This window comes from Phoenix dactylifera, chromosome 15 (genome assembly GCF_009389715.1).
Source record: "Phoenix dactylifera cultivar Barhee BC4 chromosome 15, palm_55x_up_171113_PBpolish2nd_filt_p, whole genome shotgun sequence".
Lineage (NCBI taxonomy): Eukaryota > Viridiplantae > Streptophyta > Magnoliopsida > Arecales > Arecaceae > Phoenix > Phoenix dactylifera.
In genome coordinates, this window is record NC_052406.1 from 9,249,767 (window position 1) to 9,273,762 (window position 23,996).

The 23,996-nt window shown below is 39.5% G+C and overlaps 3 protein-coding genes, 1 long non-coding RNA gene and 2 other non-coding genes across 11 annotated transcripts; 5 read left to right on the forward strand and 1 right to left on the reverse strand.

The window, feature by feature from the left end:
- The first annotated feature begins 3,146 nt into the window (after positions 1-3,146).
- LOC103705773 (protein ELF4-LIKE 3-like) lies at positions 3,147-5,342 on the forward strand. 3 transcript variants are annotated; one of them, XR_603839.3, is made up of 2 exons: positions 3,147-3,323; positions 4,600-5,037. XR_603839.3 is itself a non-coding variant. In XM_008789624.4 (2 exons), the coding sequence occupies exon 2, from the start codon at positions 4,642-4,644 to the stop codon at positions 4,969-4,971; it is 330 nt and encodes a 109-aa protein (XP_008787846.1). In that variant the 5' UTR covers positions 3,157-3,346; positions 4,600-4,641; the 3' UTR covers positions 4,972-5,342. The 3 variants fall into 3 exon arrangements, 1 of the variants encoding a protein (XP_008787846.1); XM_008789624.4 differs by having other exon boundaries at positions 3,157-3,346; positions 4,600-5,342; XR_603840.4 differs by lacking the exon at positions 3,147-3,323 and adding an exon at positions 3,353-3,963 and having other exon boundaries at positions 4,600-5,342.
- Positions 5,343-6,851: 1,509 nt separating this feature from the next.
- LOC103705774 (40S ribosomal protein S3-3-like) lies at positions 6,852-11,190 on the forward strand. Its single transcript, XM_008789625.4, has 6 exons — positions 6,852-7,004; positions 7,102-7,249; positions 7,347-7,518; positions 9,471-9,525; positions 9,599-9,730; positions 10,746-11,190. The coding sequence occupies exons 1-6, from the start codon at positions 6,975-6,977 to the stop codon at positions 10,914-10,916; spliced, it is 708 nt and encodes a 235-aa protein (XP_008787847.2). The 5' UTR covers positions 6,852-6,974; the 3' UTR covers positions 10,917-11,190.
- A 4,524-nt stretch (positions 11,191-15,714) lies between these two features.
- On the forward strand, positions 15,715-22,311 carry LOC103705776. Of its 4 annotated transcripts, XR_005515194.1 has the most exons (7): positions 15,715-15,901; positions 18,973-19,299; positions 20,440-20,553; positions 20,630-21,263; positions 21,374-21,477; positions 21,652-21,941; positions 22,033-22,311. It is a non-coding gene; the product is annotated as an uncharacterized LOC103705776 (long non-coding RNA). The 4 variants fall into 4 exon arrangements; XR_005515191.1 differs by having other exon boundaries at positions 18,973-20,553; XR_005515192.1 differs by lacking the exons at positions 20,630-21,263; positions 21,374-21,477 and having other exon boundaries at positions 18,973-20,553.
- Positions 17,143-17,297, forward strand: LOC113462641. The gene has a single exon (XR_003385431.2). It is a non-coding gene; the product is annotated as a small nucleolar RNA snoR135 (small nucleolar RNA).
- Positions 18,966-19,110, forward strand: LOC113462642. The gene has a single exon (XR_003385432.2). It is a non-coding gene; the product is annotated as a small nucleolar RNA snoR135 (small nucleolar RNA).
- A 489-nt stretch (positions 22,312-22,800) lies between the features above and the next one.
- LOC103705775 lies at positions 22,801-23,414 on the reverse strand. Its single transcript, XM_008789626.4, has one exon. It carries the CDS (start codon positions 23,334-23,336, stop codon positions 22,974-22,976), a length of 363 nt encoding a protein of 120 aa, XP_008787848.2. The 5' UTR covers positions 23,337-23,414; the 3' UTR covers positions 22,801-22,973.
- Positions 23,415-23,996: the final 582 nt, after the last annotated feature.

Sequence of the window (23,996 nt, forward strand, 5' to 3'; positions counted from 1 at the left end):
CGGGTTGCGCCACGTGTTGACCTCGGAAGCCGAGGCACCGTATTCACTCTGGATTAATAAATCGGGTACGAAATCGAAGCGTTGTCCCGTCGGATCTCGAGGCCTCATCATGGGTCTGCAAAATCAAATCGTCTTGAGGAACGAGCGGACGCCGCCCCGCTCCCCTCATTTAATAAGATCTGGGACACGTGGAGCCTCGATGTGGCCTCCACCTCTCCGGAATTGTGATCCAGTAACACGAAATCAGAAGCGTCCGACCTTGGGTCACGCCGCGTGTCCGTTTTAAACCCCGTAACGACACACTCATTAATGAGCGAGAAGCCTCGATTACGGGATTGAGGCACCGCCTCGACGAGCTCGAGGACCCCCATCATTAATCCACCGTAAGGCGATCCTGGCGATTCAAGAGACGCCACCTCCGCTTCAAGAAGCGTAATGATACGAGCTTCATCATAAGCTCACTGAATAAAGCAGCCTCGAGACGCCAAAGGGCGCAGGTTTCACCATGAAAGCTCCGAGAAGTACAAGGGGGCGGACGAGACTCGCCCCCCAACCTCAGTGACAGACTTTACTTCCCACGTCCGAGCCCACAAGTCGCTCGAACTCGGAAGTCGGGGGGTAGTGTTGGGGGGAATAAGATTTTTTTCCCAAATGACATAAATGCCCCTAAAAAGCCGTACAACTTCCGACCCCGGACGGCCGAAGTCGGCGTCCGACTTCGGAACGACCGACCTCGAGATCTCCGACCTAAGAAAAACCCCGATGTTCGAGGTCTACTCTTGTCAGCCACCTACTACGGCCGTGCGCCTCAGAGGTCTGGTCGAGGACCATACCCTGACGCCCCTCTGGCATTTTTTGCGCATGGTCGCTGTAACCCTCCAGCTTACTCCACAATAAATGCGGATCTCCGGCTTACTCCACAATAAATGCGGATCTCCGGCTTACTCCACAATAAATGCGGATCTCCGGCTTACTCCACCATAAATGCGCATGGCTCCTGTCATCTACGGACTCTCAGCTCTCCACGGCAAAGCAGCCCAGCAGAGTCTAGTCAACTATGATAAGTCTCCGATCTCGGCCATACCTCCGACACCAATGCAATAATTCGTCTGACAGCGTGCTAGTTCGGGTTATACGACGCCCTCACCGCCGACATCAGAGCAATGATTCGCCTGACCATGCGCCGACCTGAACAACATGCCGAGCCGTACTACGGCCTCGCCCTGTTACATTGCAGGTAAACCGACCCCCGCCTATAAAAGGGAGCCTTAGCCTCTCAGGAGGGGGTTGGAAGATTGATACACTCTACAGACATTATTTATCTCCCTTTCTACACTATTTGCCCCCTCCCTGACTTGAGCGTCGGAGGGCCGGCGCCGGAAAACCCGGCCACCGGTTCGTGTGCAGGCACCCGGACGGAGGACGTCGCCAACTGACGGATCGCCGCTTCGCCACGAGGACCTGCCGCCCCTTCTCTCCGACCGCCCCAGACGGAGGACGCCGCTCGCCGACGGACCGCCGCCCCGCCGTGAGAACTCATCGCCGCTCCCTCTCCTCGACCGAAGACTGCCCCCGGGTCCAATTTCCAGCAACACAATCCAATGCTCAAAATTTTGATTCACATGCGGTCCTATGTATCGGTGAGAGGGTTGGTCTTCGAGTGTTTAGAACATGTATACTAACTACGTGCATCATATGGTAATATATATTGCTAATCACAACTGCTTGTTTCTTTAAGATGGATCCATCGAACGGACAACTATGTTTTAGGGTATATACAAGGTATAGGGTATAATTTCTGGGCCGAAGAATTTGACTCGCTTATGGTCCCCCACGCAACGGTGAGAGGGTTCCGGGTGTTTAGAATAAGGCGTACCACCTACTGCTTTTCGTTGTAATAGTCTCAGGTACAAAATTAGTTAGGTCAGATTGGCTGACGTGGACCATCATTAGCCGTACACCTCGTGCGACCTCGGAGCTCCGTCGGAGGAGTGGCATCATCCATCGCCGCCCATGTCGGATTGGCTCGAATCATGAGGCAGCCCCGAATCCCACTCCCTTCTTTTCGATTGTTGGAATACGACGGGGAGGCGTCGTCTACACAAAGCGTCACGGTGCGCGAGCCAAACACCCAGATCGAGTCAAAACCTCGCGCAAAAGGATACAGCTGCCCTGGAGGTTTTCTTTTCTTTTTATTGTTTTTTGAGTGACTTTTGCCACGTTTACTTTGACGCGTCGTGTGATGGTGGCAGTGCGATTTGTGAGTAATTAGCTGCTACAGTAGTTATGCACAACAGACCACGATGTGGTGGATGCTCACTGAAGGGAATACAAGCTCTGCTACAGGCTAGAGCAGTTTTGCTTAAGGATGATTTGACTACGGTTATCGGCGGGATCCAGAGAGGCACCGATAACGTGAAAGGGTGCCACTCATCGCTTTGAAACATCCGGACAATAGTTAGTGATGGCGTGATATTTTAGGCCAAGTATGTTTAGAAAGAGGCCAATGCAGCCACGGACTAGATAGCTTCGTATGTGGTCAATCACTCCAGAAGTGCTCTATGAGTTGGAGAAAGAGAGCTACCTAGAGCGCTCCAAAATTTGTTATTTTTTTAATTTTTTTATAGATATATATGAATTAGAACGGTATAAATCATCCATTTTAGCACGAAAAAAAAAAAAAAAACTCAAAAGCATGTTATTCGGATGCAGACACCTGCAGCGAGCTCAGCTCCCAGCTTAGTGCAGCTAGCCTGTGTGGAATTAGGCCATAAGCAAATTCGGAAGTCCAGACTTTTAGTAACAAAAAATATAGATTCTTTATAATATAATAGTTTTATGAAGAGGCATTGGTTCAAAAAATATGAAGTTCCAATTCTCTTTTAAACACAACCTTCTTGTGATAACTAAAATATAAAAATTTCAAAAATAAATAATATTTACTTCAATAAATATGACTGATGAAAAATATAGTTATTGATCAAATACATGATGACCATGATTTTTTTTTTTTTGGTACAAACCATTGTGACCCTTTAAGCCCATATATTCGGTTGCATACGGAAGCAGCAGGAAGCGGTGAAAGACCGCCTAAGCTTAAGGACGGTGAACACACTCCTACTGACCCCCCCATTTGTTTTTAGTTCGAGGACCATCTCGTCTACCTTTCCTCCCGGATTCGACCACATCGACGCTTCTCTCTCGCCATCTCGGATTTCCTCTTCTTCCTCTCTCTCTCTCTCTCTCTCTCTCTCTCTCTCTCTCTCTATCTCTATCTTTATCTCTATATATCCGGCTCGGAAGAAGGCTTCCAGATTTCCAAGGTACGCCCAACAAAGATTTATCGGTACCTTTTGATCTTTTCTCGAAATGGATTCTCGTTATTTTCGAAGATTGTCAAGAATTTCGCATCAAAATCCGTTCTTTATTGCTCCCTCTTCTCTTTTCTCCTTCTTTGTTTCTTTGTTTCCTTTTCTTTAGGGATTGTTATTGATGGAAATACCGATACTTTAGATACGTCCTTTCAGAGTTTCTCCAAGTGGGTTTTCGTGTTTCTCGAAGATTATGAAGAATCTTGTATCAAAATTGGATCTTTATCGCTCCATCATTTTTTTGTTCTCTTTCTTCCTGGATTGATGTTGCCAAATACAAATATTTTTAGATCCTTCCCTTCCAATTTTTCCCCCCAAATGGATTGTCGTTTTTCTTCAACGTTATGAAGAATTTTCTATCGAAATTTGATCTTTGTTTCTCTCTCCTCTGTTTTCAGTTGTTGGTAGAATAGTATTCTTTTTGTCTTCCGTTTTTTTTTTGTGTGTGTGTGTGTGTGTGTGTATGTGTGTGTGCTTGGGGGGTTGTTTATGTTCTTATTTCAGAAATTCGTCTGCAAGATTTCTTTGTACGGATGAGCATTTGGGCAACCAATTCTGTCCTCTTGTTTCTGCTCCTCACCGGAATGAAAAGGTCCCTTTGCTGTCTTCTATTTTTTTTTCTCTAAAATTAGACATTTTTTTTATCCTTTTGCTCATCCTCTGTGAAATATTTTCGCTGCCATCTCATTTTCAGTACATTGGCTGTATTCTTTCTTTTTTGTTTTTAAATCTTTTCTCTTTATTTTGTGCTGTAGTTCTCACTTCTCAGTTGAATGTGAGGTTTCTGAAATGGCTTCTTTTTGAAAGAAAAGAAAAAAAGGCTCTGGAAAGCTATCCTTCTTATGAAATTGGATCAGCTTTTCTATACTATGATATAGAAAGCCCTGTTTGCCAACTGATCCCTTTGGGAAAAGTAGACTCTGGGGCCATGATTTCTCTTCAGTAAGGTGTCTCTCAAGCCTGCTAAGGCCTGATACCACTTCACTAGATTCCTCTCCCTCTACCCCCACCCACCTCTTTGTTTCCTCATGAGCTTCTCTACTGGATTTTTTCCTTTGGTTTCATCAAACTTGTCTCTCCCTGTGGTTCCCTCACTAGTTTTTCTTGCTTTTTAATATGCTATATCTGTTTTGGTACCATTAAAAGATCCAACTTTTCTTTTTCTTTTGACCCTCTGAGACTCCTCTCTCTTTTCCCTTCAAAATCTTGCTTTGATTTCTAACTGCAGGAGTGGTTTTGAGCCCACCCGAGGAGAAGAGTAGGAGTGGGAATGATGGAGGGGGACACCTTCTCAGGCCTCGGCAACGGAACCCAAGTGGACAACAAAACTCTCCAAACCTTCCAGAAGAGCTTTGTCCAGGTCCAGAGCATCCTGGATCACAACAGGCTATTGATCAATGAGATCAACCAGAACCATGAGTCGAAGATCCCCGACAACCTCACCCGGAATGTTGGCCTAATCCGAGAGCTCAACAACAACATCCGGCGAGTCGTCGACCTCTACGCCGACCTCTCCTTCTCCTTTACCAAATCCATGGAGGCGTCCTCCGAGGGGGACTCGGATGGCAAGCCCGGTCACAAGCGAAATAGGCCCGGCTAGAGCGGTACAACAAGGCAAAAAGTTTCAGCTTTTGAATTCTTTCGCAGCAGCAAGGAACTCCATAGATTCATAGAGAGAAAGAGAGAAGCCTGCTCTTCATAATAACAGCTGATCGCTTGCCATGTTGCAAGCCAATGTACCTCTCCTTTTCTTCTATCCCATTGATGTGAAGCTCTCTGCCTACCTTCCAGCTTCTGTTGTTGTTTAGCGTACTCTTGATTCTGTTCTTATGGGCATACTTTTTGTCATGGAATCGAAGTCCTTTTAGCTTAACTAAGAAAACCTTTTCGTTATTTGTATGAGATGAACGCCTGCCAGGCTTAGTGCGCTGTAATGCTTCAAGTCATCAGCAAGAAAGCAACTCTGTGATACCCCCTTTTTCTTTTTCTTTTTGTTGGTGGCTTCTAATGATATGCCACATGGGCAAAATGCCATTTTATCTCAAATGGGAGGGGATGAGCTTTCTGACTGCTGTTTTGTTCAGGGCCTTGAATGCTTCTGGTTGGAGGTATACAAACGTAAAGAATATGGGATAAGGGAGAGGGAGCATGGGAAGCTAGAACAAAGCACTGGAATGTTACAGCCAGACAAAGTATCCACAAACAGTGATGTCCAAGAACAGGACAAGGGGCTCAGAGGATTCTCTGGAGGGTGGACGCCACACCAATGCTTATCTCCTCAAGTTCTTTGTTCTTTTTTTGCTAAAACTCAAGTTCTTTGTTCTCTCTCATATGTGCAGTAAATGCAACAAGCGAACCGGCTTGTCTCTGGGGGGCCCTGGCTTGACCCAGACCTAGCTTTTGATGCACAGTTTGGTGCAGTGGGCAAGTGAAGGGAGACTTGCATGGATTCGGTCAGGGTGGGCCAAGGGCCTCACGTTGATCGGGTAGCATCCGGTGCCTTGACAAGAGAGTGTCTACGTTGAGGGTTGATAGCCTTTTGTTATGTTATGAGATCTACACTTGAAGAACTTTCATATCATAGCCGTCCATTAGCTGTATCTCCTTATGGCGATTAAGGACCATTATATAAATCGAATAACAACTGTAATCTTACAGGAATACATGTCTCCCATCAACTTCGCCGGTGCCCTGATTATATAAATGAGAAATTATTTTCTAGATCCTATCTACCAGCTCGACCAGTAGCAAGCTGGGAACTCATCCATTTTCTTGTAGGGGCATGGAAACAGAGAGGATGGGAAAGCTCGGCCTAGTGTTCCTGCCGATCTAGGTGGAGACTGCCTTCGGCTCTAACAAGAGAAGAAGCACTTCTCCGTCACCACCCTCCTCGTCATCCTCCTACATCGATCATGAACACTAGATCAGTTGCTAGATATGGGAGATCGAGCATGCGGCTGTAGTTTAAATTATTTTTATTATTTATGTAATACATAAATTTAGTTTCACTTTTTAACTAATGCTTTTCTTATTTTTTGCCTCGTAGATAAATAGCAACAGAATTTCTGAGGACTATATATATATATACACCCACGTACGTTTGTATATATGTGTATATATGTGCAATAGGGTTTTGTATGTGTGAGTACTTATATGAACTTTAATGTAATCCCGCTATGCCGTGTGCCGGGACTGGTTCTACCAAGCAACCTGTCGGAAGTAGTTAAAAGTAGGATTAGATTACTTGTTTAATAAATATATAGGATTTAAATTTAAAATTTTGATGGTCGGATTTGGGTTGATAAATTATTGACCCAACCCATATTGACCAATTTGACCAGATTGCCCCTCTTTGGTAAAAGTAGCATGGCAACTTTACATATAAGCTCATACAGAAATTTATATTTTACATTGAAGTTCGTAGGATAAACTTTTTCACATATTCTCGTTAGCTGCTATGCACGTGATCATCGAGCCCGTCTCGTTATAATAGTGTAGAAAAAAACCCTAGGGTTACAAACAAGGGTTTTAGGAGTTAGAGCCGAAGAAAGAAACGGTGGCCGGTCGGCTCCGCTGCCCCTTTCTCTCCCTCGATCGAAAATCATGGCGACTCAGATGAGCAAGAAGCGAAAGGTTTGTCCTTTCTCAGATCGAATCCTTCCGGCTCGTTCTGGCAATATCGAATTTCTCATTTTTTTGCGATTTTTTTGAAATTTTTTTCTCGTTATAGTTCGTGGCGGATGGAGTTTTCTTCGCGGAGTTGAATGAGGTGCTTACCAGAGAGCTCGCGGAGGATGGGTACTCCGGCGTCGAGGTTAGGGTGACCCCTATGAGAACCGAGATCATCATCAGGGCCACTCGGACCCAGAACGTACTCGGTAATCTCTTTTCTCGACATTTTTTGGGGATTTGTATTCGTTTGAGCACGAGTCTAGGTTTTCCAGTTGGTAAATAGGGTTTTGCTTTGGGGTTTAGGTGAGAAGGGGAGAAGGATTAGGGAATTGACTTCAGTGGTCCAGAAAAGATTCAATTTTCCGGAGAACAGCGTCGAGCTGTATGCCGAGAAGGTTAACAATCGGGGGCTCTGTGCTATTGCGCAGGCTGAGTCCCTTCGGTACAAGCTCCTTGGAGGCCTCGCTGTTCGGAGGTTTGTGGGTCTATTAACTTTAATGCCCATTTTGTTACATTTTTTCCCCAAATTATTTAGAAAAGAGATGGGTTTTCTTCATTATTTTGTAGCTCTACATTCTTTGTATTGCACGGCTCGTGGATTTGTCCGAGTTTGCTTGAAGTTGAAAATTTGTTAATATTTCTCATCTTTACAGCGGGTTGGTTCCTCATACCAAAACTGTGTTCGAGGATGACTACATTATTTGTTGCCTTTCCAACCGCTTTTGTGCAATGGATGCATTCTTGTTATTCTATTGCTTTGTGCTTTGAAGGGAAATTTATCCAAAGGTTCAATGATATGCTGTTATGAGGATATTTAATGAAAACCTACATTATTTGTTTAAAGATAGATCTAATGAAATGGCGTGAAGTATCTACAATAGAAAAAGTACTACCATGTTGGTGCTTGGATTGTTTTATTATCATAAATAGACATCGGTTCTTTGTCTTGGTTATATATATATATATATATATATATATTTCAAACCCGACTTTAATTTTTGAATGGCAACATTAGGACTAGGAGTCTGAAACTTAACCATAATAATGAAGTGGGGACTTGCAATCTTGATTTCATTGAAAAATAAAAGTTTAAATGCATACAAAAAGAAAAGAAGTATGCCTTTTCATTTTTGCTGCCTCCAGTGAAGTTAAAACTCCTATTCCGTCTCTAGTGTGACAACCTATCTTGCTTTTACAGCACACCCGAGCTAACATGGTGATGTCAGATATCTGTTTCATTACTAGAATTCAAAGTTTTTTAAAATAATAGTAATAATAATATCGTTATGTTTTTAAATTACAAATGCAACTTTTAGGTGCGGGTCTGGATCCTAATGACACCACCCATTGTATTTATTTTTAGAAATAGCTGAAACTATGGTGTGTAGAATTCAATTTTGATTATATGCTACTGTGGCTTCCAACCTGTGTTATAAGAGCTGATTTGCTTGTAAAATTTTAAGTACAATTTTCTTGCATGTTCATAAGTATGTCTATGAGGCTAACATATTAGAATTCATTAAAAATTCTAGTTCCCTTTTTAACATTGTTTTTATACTTATATTGGTTAGCTTGTGCAATATTACCATGATCTTATTAAACAAAAGTTCTGTACATATATTTTCAATTTTCCAATGGAATTACTATTTTTTATTATTTATTTTGTCTGATGTCCCATATTCTCTGATTTTTGAAAATCCTTGTTTCCCATTTTACAATTACTGTTTTGGGCATTTTTGCCTCAACCATGAATTTAATTTATTCATCTTTATGTATTCCTCCACTACATATTTCATTTGATATTTATTAGTTAACTTCATGCTATCAGTTCCTTCAGGTTTTCTCATCCTTTTGGTTGCTTGGGGGTTTGTCATCTATAAAGCAGGTAGATTATCAGCACCATCTTTGTGTTGGAAGATGACCATATCAAAGTTGCCATGCATGCTAGGAATGCTAGCTTCATGGAATAAAACTTGCTAGCCTTCACGTAATAAGTCTGTTTTGGCAACAGTTACTGGTATCTCCAATTCTTCCCATTTCTTATAACTTCTCCTATTCATCATTATTTTTTCCCTTTGCATTTTCCCTCCTTCTTCATATTCCTGAGAATCACACATGGATTATTCTTCCCTGTTGGAGAATGCTAGTGTGAGTGACAACCTACAATGTAAAGTGGTTGACAGATAAATACATGTTTGGGAAATCTCTTATTGATGCATCAAGTGGTTACAAAATGATATGCTTATAATTTGAAGTGTAATAATGTGATGAATTTATAATTTGATGTAATTGACTGCACATCTTGATCCATAAAACTTGTGTTTGTCTTGATCGTGCTATCTATATTGACTTTCATGCTTCAAATGGTCTTAAGAATTTAATAATAGGGTTAGACTATTTTGTCTCTGATCTCCTTTTTGGTATCAGGGCATGCTATGGTGTTCTGAGATTTATCATGGAGAGTGGTGCCAAGGGATGTGAGGTATGTGATGATTCTTGCAAGTGATTTCACTTCTATCTTGAAGTCCTGGGTATTAATGCCTATGATTTTCTAGGTGATTGTAAGTGGAAAGCTTCGGGCACAACGTGCTAAATCCATGAAGTTCAAGGATGGGTATATGATTTCTTCTGGTCAGCCTGTTAATGAATATATTGACTCGGCAGTGAGACATGTTCTTCTGAGACAGGTTAGCTTCTCATATAAAAACTGTTTTTCAGCACTACAATTATTGGTTTAAGATTTTTTTGTACTGGCCACCCTTTACCCAATATCCTGAGACAGGTTAGCCTTTCTGTACAAACTGTTTTTCAGCCTATAATTACTGGTTTAAGATTTTTTATGTATTAGTAGCACTTTATCCCACCATCAGAGCTGGCATTACTGGAGATTAATATTTACCCCTTGCTTATGTCATGTCCAGTTGAAAAATATTAAACCTAATTGTGATATTCCACCTGACAAAAGAACAAAGGTGGCCGTATACCTATTTGAGGTTTGGTTGATGTTTATTTTGACTCCTGACTTAAGCTTTCCTAAACCTTTTTTTCATTCTCTTAAATCTTGAAGGTGTAGGTTGTTTCATTGTGGGAGGTGGCTATGGGCTCTGGACTTTTGGGTCTTCTTGCAAAGAAGTGGATTTCATGATATTGCCAGCATGATATGATCGCCATACACCATGTCTCTTTTCAATGATGACATTGGGGCTGTTACCTTTCATTTTTCTTTGATAATAATAATACCCCATGCCCTTACCCACCTGCAGCTATCTGCTATATCAAACACATTTTAACACATAAAAAAAGAAATCAAATAGAGTCAGTACAGAGTTGTTTGCACCCATGGACCAATTTTACTTTGAGACTCGGTAGGATTTGCCCCCATGCCTATATTTTAGATCATAAAGTTATGCTGATTCAAGTAAGGGTTCTTATTCAATGGATACATACCCTTTGAGAATTGAAGTATGCATGTTTGTTATGAATATGCATTCCTGTGTCTCGTTTTCCACTCTTAGCATCTGGTGGTTGTTCTATTGCTGCCTCTTTTGCTTTATGGCTTATGGTCTCACTCAATTTGTGCACCCTTTATGTTAAATAATAATTTGTAAAATCTATTTATATTAAGAAGAACATTTTTCGAGTCTAGTCTAGGTTGTTTACCTGTGTAACCAATGTATAAGGTCCTCGACTTTTTGTTATTAGGGTGTTCTTGGGATCAAGGTCAAGATTATGCTGGATTGGGATCCAAAGGGCAAGCAGGGTCCTACAACACCACTGCCAGATCTGGTCACCATTCACACTCCGAAGGATGAGGATGAGTACTTGAGGCCACCTGCAATGATAGCCACAGAGATAGATGTCCCAGCGGCTTAAATTAGCTGGGTATTCATATGGGAGCATCGGGTGTTTAACTAGTCTAAATAGTAATTTTTTTTCCTTTTTGGTTTTGATGATGTTCTAAAGAGGAGTTTGCTTGTTCTGTCAAATAGTGAGGTATAATTTCTTTCATACGTAATGATGTGCTTGTTTTATCCTGACTTGATCCAAGACACATCTTCCCTTTTTTTATCTGTGTGCGACTTAATATGTTTGTGGAACATTTTTAGTTAGGATTATCTGAAGTTGGATGACATCTGCTTTGGATTCATGGTTTATTCCACTGTGATGCTTCTCAGTTGCCCGGCGCCCTTACCATTTCCATTACCTGAAATATTGGTGGATTAATTAAATGATCATTGTGCTGTCAAATGATGAATGATTTAGGTCCTGTTTGGGGAGCTGTTGGTAGTAGAGCTGTTGGAAGTAGAGCTGTTAGAAGTAGAGCTGTCTGAAGTAGAGCTGTTATAAAAAGCTGTTTGCTGTTTGGTAACTACATTCGTAAAGTGCTGTGGTACTTTATTTTGTGTTTGGTAAACAAACTGAGAAAGTACTTTTGTATGACAAAATTACCATAAAGGACATTGCATAGTATTATACAACAGAACATAATAAAACATAACATAAATTAATACATAAATATACGATATAGTATAATATTATTGTAATATAAAATAATATTATGTTAATATAGCATAATAGTAATATAATTATTAGAGTAAATTAATATTTGGTAATATAACACAATATTAAATTATTTAATATAACATATTAATGTATTATGATATAATGTAATATATATTATATTTATAGTATAATACAATAATAAAAGTATAAAATATTATAATTATTAGTATAAATTAATTTCTCATAATATAACATAATATTAAATTATTTAAAATAACATATTAATGTATTATAATGTAATGTAATATAATACAATATTTATAGTATAATACAATAATAAAGGTATAAAATATTATAATTATTATTATAAATTAATTTTTCATAATATAACATAATATTAAATTATTTAAAATAACATATTAATGTATTATAATGTAATGTAATATAATATAATATTTATAGTATAATACAATAATAAAGGTATAAAATATTATAATTATTAGTATAAATTAATTTTTCATAATATAACATAATATTAAATTATTTAACATAACATATTAATGTATTATGATATAATATAATATGATATTATATTTATAGTATAATACAAAAATAGAGGTATAAAATATTATAATTATTAGTATAAATTAATTTTTCATAATATAACAAAATATTAAATTATTTAACATAACATATTAATGTATTATGATATAATATAATATGATATTATATTTATAGTATAATAAAAAATAAAGGTACAAAATATTATAATTATTAGTATAAAATAATTTTTCATAATAATTTTTCATAAAATAATTTTTCGCGGTCCAGGGGCTTTTCTTCGTGGTCCACGCTCGAGGAGGACCTCAGCGTGGGCCGCGAGGTTGATGATAAAAAAAAAAATAATAGATTGATTTTGGAAGGTATGGAAAAGGATTAAAAAATTTTTCTTCTAAAATGTGGTTCAAGAGATACATACAAAAATTGAAAAGAAAAATACCTTTTCTTACAGAAGGGAGTCTGACGGTTAGGGTTCTTGGCTCCAGCAGATTTTTAGGTTTATAAAGGGACAAACTATGTAATTATGTTATTTTAATATGAGCATTTTTGTCAAAAATACAGTTTTCGGAAAAAGCTGAAACAGCTTCCTCCCAAAAGCTCCAAATTGCAGCTTCCTCCCAAAAGCTGTTTTCAGCTTCCCGCAAAAGCTGAAACAGCTTTTTGAAAAATTTACCAAACACAGTTTTTCATCTAAAAGTACTTTTGGAGGGCCAGAAAGTGCTTTCTGGCCCTCCAAAAGCTCCACCAAACAGGGCCTTAGTCCGTGTGGGGAAAGTTAGTTCTACAGTTCATAAGGCTCGACCTTGAGCAGGTTATCTAATTCCTGAAAAAAATTGATTGTTGTGTCTTATGTTTGGGCTATGTCTGGTTTTTGCCACATTTAATGCTTCATGTTAAAGGTTTTTTTTTGGTACAACGGCGCCTCACATACCCGTGGATGCAGCTAATAAAATCAGAAAAAAGAAGGTGATACAAAGGAGAAAAAAAAGACATGTGATTCTTTTAAAGAAAACCATCGGAGTAATTAGCCGCATTAATAGAGATGGGCATCGGGCCGTGCCGGTCCGGCCCAGGCCCACTGGGCCACAGACCAAACGGGCCGTGCCGGGCCTTAACCTAAAGGCTAAGCCCGGCATGGTCTTAGGCCCGTGGGGTGGCGAGCCATGCCGGGACGGGCCGTGCCTGTCTGTCAAAAAAAAAAAAATAGCCGTTATGGGTGGCCCATAACGGCTATTTTTTTGGCCCATAATAGCTATTTGTGGTTTTTTACCCATTTTGGCCCATAACAGCTATTTGTGGTTTTTTTACCCATTTTGCCCCTCTCAACAGTAATAAAACGGCTAATGAGAGGGGTATTTGAGGTATTTCTGGGCTGGCCCGCGGGCAGTGCTGTGCTTGGCCCACAAATTGTGCCAGCCCTGGCCCTTATGGGCAGTGCCGGACTTGGCCCGCGGGCCAGAAATCCTTAACCCAGCCCGATCCTCTTTTATGAGCCGTGCCTGCTTCATGTCGGGCCGGCCCAATGCCCACCTCTAGGCTCGCATAAGAGGTAATTCAGTCAGCTTGAGTAGCTCAGGAGTTGCACTTTCTTACGAGTTTGCATGTGTCGTGGAGTAGCAGCATTCCTCCGGCAACATAGCGTCGACCTCGAATCTACTTGATCACTATAGTCGAATTCTTTTCGAGGAGGATGTGGTCTGTATTCAAAACAAGTCTCATATGAGTAATGGGTACTAAGCTCGGCACAGATGGCAGGGTATTAAAGATCCGTCGGCTGAAATCCAGTTGGCAGCCTTAGAAATATTTGGTTGACCCACTCTATCTTCGCTTGTTTTCTGAGTGCCTGAATGAACAGGGATGATTGCTCGTCCCCGTCTTCGTCTTTGCTGAATCTTTCTGCCATGCGGTGATCGTAAATTCTTTTGCCGACCTTTGCTTTATGTATTGCTTTTTCGTTTTGCTTTCTGAATCATATCCTTTATCAACTTAAAGCTGCACAGGTGTGTTACCGCCTACTTTATTAGTACCTCTAAATCTTGTGTTTGTTTGCACTCGTATCAAGCACCATGATCTTGCAATTACCACCTAGGATGGGGAGTCTCCATGCCATGCATACCTTAACTGGATCTTCTCATAGTAGTAGGAGCACATAGTATCCATAATCTGAATGGATATATGGTCTTGTTAATTTTCACTAGTATTTAGCCTACGTGGCACATGCTGTAAGGCGACAATACTGTTTGTTTAAGTTTGTATAAGGGTTGCTGGTCCATTTTCTCTTTGAACTTGATAGAAGGGAAATGCTTGTACAATACAGAAATCTCATGCCAAAGAAGATAACCCAGCTGATCTTAAATCTTCTGGGTGCGCAAAATATCAGTCAAACTGTGGGTTCAATTGGATTCGATTTTTTCGATTTATATATTTTTTAAAAAATTTGATTTGGTTCCGGTTTGGTAAAATTTTGAACAAAAATATTCAAGATTTTTATTTGAGTTTTTAGAAAATCGATTCAAGCCGACCCAGGCGGATCCAATCCAATTTATTTATATATATACATATAATTTTTATATTATATATATAATATAATTTTTATGTTTAGATTTAGTCCAGCTTATTTAGTATGGTCTATTAAATATTAATTTGATATAAAATAAATTTTTTTAGATTTAGCTCGATCTATTAAATATTAATCCAATAAATGAATTGAATTATATCGATCGGTTTCAAGTTGTTTTATGGATGGTAGATTCGGTTTTAAGAGGTTGATTTAAATTGGTTCGATTTTGGATTTAGTTGCAAACCGATTAGATCTTGCCTCAACTTATTGATGGAAAAGATCTGATGGTTGCTGCTCCTCTTACTCAGGCTGGCTCGGACCCTTAACAGCTTAGACCAAACCGATTTGAGCGGTGGAGTCAGCACCTTCTCTCAGCCGCGGTGATCTATCTTGTCCCCCAAATGACACCTAAAAAACTATGGGGGCGTTTGATAACCCCAACAAGATCACCACGGTGATCTAAAATCCTCGGTGATCCAAATGGTGGGATGATTTGATCCCAGTGATCTAAGATCAATGTGTTTGGTAGGCTATGGTCCAGTGATTAAAAATCTCTGGGTATCCATGAGTAACTTGTTTGGTATGGTACGGAGATCGAAGATCACCAACCACATAATACCACAAATACCCCTGATATATCTTAGATAGATTTTTTATATGTTTTTAATTCTCATGAATCAAAAATATAAGTCAATATGCTAATTCCTATAATAACTCTAAAATTTTGTCACATATTCTATTTTTAGTAATCTTTATCACAAAAAAATTAGACCATATTTTCTTCTATCAACAATACTCTTTATGACGTTAAGTTTGAACAAATTGAATTATACTTAAATTGTTACAACATCCAACATTTTCTTATTATTCTATTAAGACTACCATGACAAGGTTTTTTTTCTTTTTTTTTTTCTTTCTTTTCTTTTCTTTTCTTTTCTTTTCTTTTTCTTTTCTTTTTCTTTTCTTTTCTTCCTTTTCTTTTTCTTTCCTTTTCTTTTTTTTCTCTTCTTCCTGTTTCCTTTTTTTTCTTCTCCTCCATTTCTTCTTCTCTTCCCCTTCTTCTTTCCAGAACTCCTCCCGACTTCTTCTCCTTCTCCCTTTCATCTCCTTTCTTCTCCCGCGAAGGGAGGAAGGCGAGCTCGGGAGGAAGGCTAGCGGGAGCCCACCCCACCGTGGGGAGCGCAGGAAAGGCCTCCGACCGAGGATCGGCGGCGCTACGGCCATGGATCCACCGGTAAGTGGCCGTTCCCTCCTCCTTCTTCTCTTCTTTTTCTTCTTTTTTTGTTCTTCTTTTCTTCTTCCTCTTCTTCTTTCCTCTTCTCCTTTTTCTTCTTTTTTTTTTCTTCTTTTCCTTTCCCGATTCATCAGATCTCCCCTCTTTTCCTGCGAAGCAAGGGGAAGATCTCCCTGTTGGATCCCTCGGGAGGAGCCTGGCCGAGGCCGACGATGCCCGCGACCGGCCAGCAGCGCCCGCGGGACGGCTCCGGCGAAAAAAATCTTGTTTTTTTTTTCGTGGCCACAGCTTTGAAGGATAGTTTGGTCAAGGACGGGTATCCGATCACTGGACTGGACGGTGATTTGAAGAGTGGGGTGATCCGATATCACCGCCATGTAGGATTACTAAGATGTAACCAAACACGGTGATTTTATCACCTTCATCCGGATCACCCTTGATCCTGGGGTTATCACCCCATACCAAACGCCCCCTATGGTTTTAGACTCCAACCTTCTTCCCAATCTGGTTGCCCGTCGATGGGGGCAGTGGATTTACGGTCGCCGTTTGAGCTGAGAGATCCTTCAAATGCATACATCTCCTGACCATGGTTCTTTAATTTTCGTTCCCAATCGAATCAGAAATCAGCTCCTATCTCATGAATCTTGAAAAGAAGTTTATTTTCTTTTCTCAACTTTTTTTGCACATGCATTTGAATCAGAAATCAGAACCCATTGAGAGCCTTTGGTTATTGCAGGATATTGTGTATTTATGCTCTTCTTTCATTCATTTCTTGCCGAAAGTGTTTCCTGCGAAATTCTAATTCTACTTGGTGTCTCAACAATCATTTTCCTCATATTTTTCCTCAATGAAAAGAAAAGCTTGAGGGAAGATTATATAATTTCTTGGGTAGATTATGCTTTTATGATTTGGAATCATCTTATATGCAGTTGGTTGAGTTAAATGTTGATATGGGATTGGGATTCGTAGCCTAGTGGCATTGCAAGGATTTTGGTTTTAAAAAAGAGATTTTATAGGATATTAATCTCTATATATTAATAAATTTTTTTTGGCTTGTTCTGTGCATAAAATTAGATTTTAAGGTGCAAGTTTGTATTGATCTGACAACGGAATGTGGGATCAAACATAGTTAAAATGCTAGAAATGAAGGTTATTATTGGTGACAAATCTTATTTTTCTCTTTATTTCGTTCTTTGGGGTTGGGACCTTAAAATCTTCAGCAGAATGAGTCTGGATCATCTTCAGCAGCAAGATAGTGTGTATCAGTACTATGCTGTTATGCAGTGCATTTCTTGCTGAACGGTGTTTTCTGCTACACTAACTTTGGGGGAACTGGACAGTTGGGTTATACCCTTATCTTTTATTGGGTATCTCAACAGTCATTTTTCCCATGTTCTTTCTGAGACATGGAAATCAAAAAGCCATATGACCAACTACTTTGGCCGTTTTGTTTGTCTGATTTTGATATAAATAATTCTGTTATATATCTACTATAGCTACCATTTATCTCTTAGACTACCTTAGGAATAAGTTTTCATCATCAGGAGTTTGATGAAATAAACATTGTAGATATGGATTGGATCGCTTTCATGAAGTGTGTTATCTTCATCCTCTATCTGATTGCTCTTGATCTAAAAATCACTGTAATGTTGATCATCTTTACTTTTAAGGAAGATGAGTTAGAGAATGGTTTTGATGATGAGTGATATTAAAATATTATTTGTAACAACCCAGAACCTCACAAAAAATACTAGCCGGAAGATATTATTTGGATTTCTTAATCCTATATGAGTATCCAAGATCTACCCAGCAAATAACCGATGTGGGACTAAACATACGGCCGCATGGGTCCTCATATACTCCTCATGTTTAAGCCCTAACGTTCTCGTCAGGCTAAGAGTTCAAATCCATTCAAATCTAATCACAAGCACCACGATCGGCCTATGGTCAGCCCCAATGGATCTGTGCTGCAGTATTTTCTAGTCCACATTAGTTATAGGTCGGGTCCTCTTTTTGTAACAGTCTAAGACCTCACCCAAAATAACTAGCCGGAATGTATTATTTGGGTTCCTTGATCCTATACAACTACCCAAGATTTATTTAGCGAATAACCGATATGGGACTAAACACACGCCCGCACGGGTCCTCACATTATTAATGCAGTGCAAAAGAAATTTTGATAGGCTATATTTAACATTTAGGTTCCGTTTGGTTGCTGGTTTTATGTTTTTTTTAAGAACGTATTTTGCTAAAACATGTTTTACTAGATTTGTTGTTTGACTAGAGAATGTGGTATTAGGTAAGATTTGCAAACATTTGGGAGAGCTCGTGTAAATCCTGGATCTTTCGAGAAAAAATGTAGAAGCCTAGGTCTTTCTTAAAACCTATTTTTCTTGTTCTGGGGATACTCAGATTTGCTAAACCGTCAAAAATCTTTCCTGAACAGCTGGTTTCATAAAATTCTAAAGATAATGATTTTAAAATAACAATTTACCTAAAATTGTCCAGCCAAACAACACGTTAGAGTTCCATGCTCATCTATTCCTGACAATTTAAGTTTTTGTTGATATGTTGCAGCGTCAAGATTGTGTATAATAATACCTTCCTCTATAATAAGTTGGCCAAAGTGTTTCTTGCTGTAGCAAGGAAGATGGGCATCATGCTTTATTTGGAATAATTAATAGTTATTTTTCTCTTTTTCATTTTCAGAAACCTTGCTTGCATGTACCCATTTATATAGTATGAACCAGGTATCATTTATAGTTTAATCTTTATTGGTGTAACAGGTTTTCTGGGTATGTGGCTTAAGGTGGTTCCTAGATGGGTTTTGTTGATTAAATGTTGGTGACAACTGATAGTATACATGGTGAATTTGTTGCCTTCATGCAACCCTAGCTTTTCTACTTCTGTGCTCTTGACCATAGACATTTGACACTGTCATGGGTTTTAGAGCTGTATTCGCATGCAGTGCTTGCAATTTCAGATAGAAACTGAAAATATTTTCTTGTTCTTGCTGTCTTTCTTCTTTGTAGTTCCTTATGCTGATAAGGAACTTTATTGTTGTATTGCAGGATCTGTATCGGCACCTTGCTCTCATAGCATGCATTTGTTGCCGAGCATTCCTGCTACAGTGATTCTAGAGGAAGATGGGGCAGTTGATTTCTGCTGTTATTTTGGTGGAAATCTTGACAACTATTTTCCTCATATTTTTAGTATGAATTCAAGAAACCAAGTTAACCCCAATAAAAAAATACCCTATTTTTGCAAGTCTACTTTCCTGTATGTGGTTCTCTACAATGGGGTTGTTGGGCTACCTTGACAGGTACAATGTTTCTATGGAACTAGAAGGGCGCCTTTGAATAACTTGTTCAATATTTTACCTCCCCCTCCAGAAATAGGTAAAATCACCTTTTGACCCCTTCAACTTCGCTTGAACTGCACTTACACCCCCTATTCTTTAAAAACTTTTAATTAGATCCTTGAAATTACTCAAGTGATCCAATGTGATCCTTCTATCTTTGTTTACCGGATCAATAGAAACTGTAGCACGTGATCATCACGCGACATTTGAAAAAATATTTTAGGACTAAAATACCCTTGTTATTATTTAACTAAAACATCTCTCCTACACAACCTTGTCTAGCTAGTAGATTGTGTCCACCAAGTCTGTCACCTTGTTGCAGCATCTGCCTTGACAGCACATTCACTGGCTCAAATGCATCATCTACATCCCAGGCCCAGCCCTCCTCTTCCTAGCACATTCTTGTTCATCAAAATCAACTGCAACTGTTTCTCTGCTCCTCTCTACCATCTCCTCAACCTCCTCGAAAGCTCTTCTGCAACTCCGCCTATGTATTAAACAACCCACCATCTCCGCCTCCTGCTTAGTGTGTTTAGATGCAATGCAGCTGATCATAAATGGCTATACGTATCATACAAACTGAGGTGTCAATTACAAAGTAGGACATAGTGCACGCATTCTGATATGTTTTCTTTTCTTTAGCTATGGCTGAAACTAGATCGGATACAGATCGGATGCCAATGTATCCATATTCAATTTTGTTTTGTTTGACGAATACAGATATGGGTATGGATGTTAGTCGGATGCAGAGATTCATATCCATATTTATTTTAAATGGATACAAATACAAATTGGATACCGAAAGAATGGATATAAATAAAGATATAAGTTTGATGATTAAACTGTATAACCATAGAATTAAGGATATTAATAAGTGCAAGGTAAATCAATTTAATAGCATGTTAATGTGGTCATTTATTTTTCTTAAAAGATCATGAGCCCTATATAAAATTAAATAGGGTTACAAATAGAATTAGATATTCGGATATGGATCATATAGTTGTCTATCCATATCCATGTCCATATCCGTTTTTCTTACAGATACAGATATAAATATAGATATTAGTTGGATGGTCTAATATCTATCCATAGCCGGATAGTAGATTCGGATACGAAAATAGATCTGGACGGATATCATCCAGTCCACTTTCACCCCTGCTTTTGGTTGTACTGGCAGGTTGTTTGTTGTGGCACTGACATATCTATCAAATTGCCATACAAGTCTGTACTCTGCATTAAAAGAAAGTTTCCGTCGCCATAGCTGGCTACTGCATCAAGTTTCTGCTACTCTGTAAGTTGCTAAGCTTTCTTCTAAAATTCAGCCAAATCAAGTGATTGTGGAAATGACTATTTTATTTCTATAAAAGTGTATCCCCCTCAAGCAAGTAAATGGTGCTGTAATTATGCTGTAAGGATGTGAAGGCTGAGGCTGTGGGGTAGAGGGAGAGGAAGGACTCACTGAGGCCACAAAGTGTTTGATGAAAATGGTGCTGTGATGGAATGTTGTTTTGATTTAATGATATTTCTAGTCTTTTCTGAAGTTCTATCAATATAAAGGGTATTTTTGTTATTTGAGAAGTACTGTAATGGTGCTAGATGTTAGATAGGGCAAAAGGTCCCTTGGGATCCATTACGTAGTTCGAAGGATCTGCTTAAAAAGTTTTAAGGACAGGAGTTGTAAGTGGTCAAGGATATTGTCATTGTTCCTAGTGGTCAAGGATATCGGTGAAATCTAACATTTTTAAAGTATACAAATGTGTCCAGCTTTGTAACCAATGTGAATTGATTTCCTTGTGCTGATTGCTATTATATATTTTATGGATGTATCAACAATCTGGTGTAAATTTGCTCGTTATGTTATTTTGCCGTATCTGTGAGATGACTGCTTGGTTTGGACCCCAGTGACAGCATAGTAGTGTGTATTGGTGCCATGCTTTCTGATTATGTCTCTTGCCAAAAGCGCTTGCTGGGTTCAATTGTAGTTGCAGTCATTTTACTCAGGTTCAATTTGAACTTCAGAGATTAAAAATATCAGGCTTTTGACTTCCTTTTTCATCTCCTGCACCATTTCATTTTACTCAGTTTAGTCATTTTCCCTAAACTGGTATCAGGTGATTTTTGCCAACTTGATGTTGCAGCCAAGCATAGTACCCACTATTTTGGAAATATACTGAATATGGCCTAGTACTTCAATTCTTCAAGTTGGAAGCATAGGGTATGAAATGCTGGATGAGTGTGAATGAGGTTTTAAGACCATGATTATGTGACTTGAGTTAATTGTGCTACTTTCAGAAAATAATTGTCTTTTGTTCTTGTTCTTCGGTTAATTTGAGCATATGATTTTGAAATCCATGTGATTATTGCTTACTGTAAACTGCAAATGATATAGGTGGTTAACAATGTGAAGTCGCAAGAAACTGCTGCTACTCTGGCATCCATGGAGGTGGAAGATTAGGCTGCATCTGCTATGATGGATTCATATGATAACAGGGCCCGTTTCATGTTGATGGAATAGGAAATTGTGTTAAGCCAAAAGGGAAAAAAATGGTCAAGAAGGATAATTTTAACCTGCCAATTGTGTAGTCATATAATCCACATGCCGTAGAAACAGAGATGTATATGAAAGAGACAAATAATTTTCATGGAGACCAACAGCTGCATTGATGTTGTGCGGTCACAGTGAGAATTCTTGCTTTCTTCTCCCCCTTGCTGATGGAGCATAGCTTGTGATTCTATATTTTAACAATGAATTATTTAATTATTTTTGCAGGGATGGCTGTTTTATAGGATATCTTCTGCTACTGGTATCAAGATAGCTTGAAGATTTATAAGACAAAAGGAAGAGAGCTGATAAGTTTTGAAGACGGGTGCAATGGCAGGTTAATGGTTGCAGCGAGGGCACTGGAGAGTGCTGCAGTATGGATGCTGTGTGTTTGCTTTGTTCAACAAGATAGTGTATTTTATTTGCGCAACTCTAAATTTTAGTCATGCAAGCACAATCTTTATTTTCTCAAAGTGGAGTCTTTCAAAACTTGAGCATTTCACGAAACCTGTTTTTGCTTAAATTAAGAAGACAATTGTCTTCTGAAGCTCGCTAATCAGTTCTTGGTGGGAGGAATTTATATGGATAGGAAAAGGGAAAAAAAATAAAAATGATACTTCATATCTCCAAGTTCCTATGTTTTTAATGGTGGTAGGCAAGAGCTCTGGCGCATCTAGATCCCTGCCTGAATTCAACTAGCTTAATGGATCAAGCACATATCTGATATTGACGTACTCATATATCTAATCCAAGCTTATTATAGTCGTATCACCAATATTTGGCATGGATTAGAGGCATAAGTATTTCTACTGTACTTTTTCTAATTCGCAAACTAAATGCAGTCTTGGTTAACCAGTAAAATCCTGCAACCTTTTAATGTTCCATTTATGGGTCATACGGTATGCTACTTGGTCGAGCAAGTTGAAAGTCAACCTTCACAATTAACAGCTTGGGACGAAAATTTGATGTGCATCAAGAGCAAGACCTGAGAATTTCAAGCAGCAGCAAGAGCCTAGAAACAACGGCTTTGAAATTTTATAGAAGGATGCCAAATTACAAAGGTAAAGCTCATGATACAACGACTTGCCTGACAAAGTTGGCATGGAAGAGCAAGCAAAGAAACTTTGGAACATACGTACGTTAATATAATTCGTACCATAGCACTGTTTTCAGCTCCGCTTGACGGGATCAAAGTTGGCGACGCCGATGACAGCCCCGACGATGACGCCGAGCACAACTCCACCGGCCACAATGCTAAGGAGGAAGTTCTTGAGTGATGGTGAGATCCCCGGCTGGGCTGCCTCTGCCAAGTCCGGTATCAACATGGCTGCCGCCACCGCCGCTCCTGTCAGACCAGCCACCGCCTTCTCCCTCACCGATGACGCCCGGATGCTCGCTCTCATCTTAGAAGACGCTGCAACCCGGGCTGGGAACCTCAGTGGGTGGAAGAAGGCGTCGGAGCTGAACTGCGGCTTCCGGTGGCCCGCCCGAGGGAGCGGCATCGCCATCGCGGCGGCGGAAACTGATGCCATTACCAAGACAATACAATTAATGTCTGTGTTATGGAAGGAATCGATCCTTCGGTGCTGTCGATGGAGAGAGAAAAGAAAGGAAATTGAAAGGGGAAGATAGATAGGTGGGCGAGGGGGTCAGAGATGGGATGCTCCAGAAGCCAGGTCAGCATTGGATCCTACGTGGAGCCTTATGATTGTGCCTATGGAGGATAACGTTATCCTTATCTTTGGGAAGATATTGCAGGGACACATGATTTATGATTAATATTAGACCTACTCCTTTGTATTCTTTCGCTGCTTGATGCGTGGCAATTACAGGAGAACCACACAGCCTTCACTTTGTCCCCAGGATTCGGGGTTTTGTTTTGCTGGAATGTCTGAAAAAAGAAAAAATCAAACGTGATATAGCCTCACTGAATTGTGTAACAGGAAAGATGCTATCTTTATTTGCTGGCAGCAACAGAAGCAAGGACTCGCATAGGAGGATAAGTAATTTAATACAATGCCTGATGCTCTTAAGAGCCAAAACATCTAATAGATGGTTGGTGCTTGGGCATCACATATGCACGCCGAAATAACTTCATCACTCTTATCATTTCCCATATTCTCATGATTACACAAATTTGGTTCTTGTACAAATTACAGTCTCTTCTCAAAGACTGCCTTATTTGCATTTAT

Bases quoted from the DNA above. Each gene is read 5' to 3' on its own strand.
- LOC103705773 (XM_008789624.4), top strand. From the start codon at position 4,642: ATGATGGAGGGGGACACCTTCTCAGGCCTCGGCAACGGAACCCAAGTG.
- LOC103705774 (XM_008789625.4), top strand. From the start codon at position 6,975: ATGGCGACTCAGATGAGCAAGAAGCGAAAG. The intron at 7,005-7,101 runs GTTTGTCCTTTC...TTCTCGTTATAG, and splicing joins AGATGAGCAAGAAGCGAAAG to TTCGTGGCGGATGGAGTTTT. The intron at 7,250-7,346 runs GTAATCTCTTTT...TTTGGGGTTTAG, and splicing joins TCGGACCCAGAACGTACTCG to GTGAGAAGGGGAGAAGGATT.
- LOC103705775 (XM_008789626.4), bottom strand. From the start codon at position 23,336: ATGGCATCAGTTTCCGCCGCCGCGATGGCGATGCCGCTCCCTCGGGCG.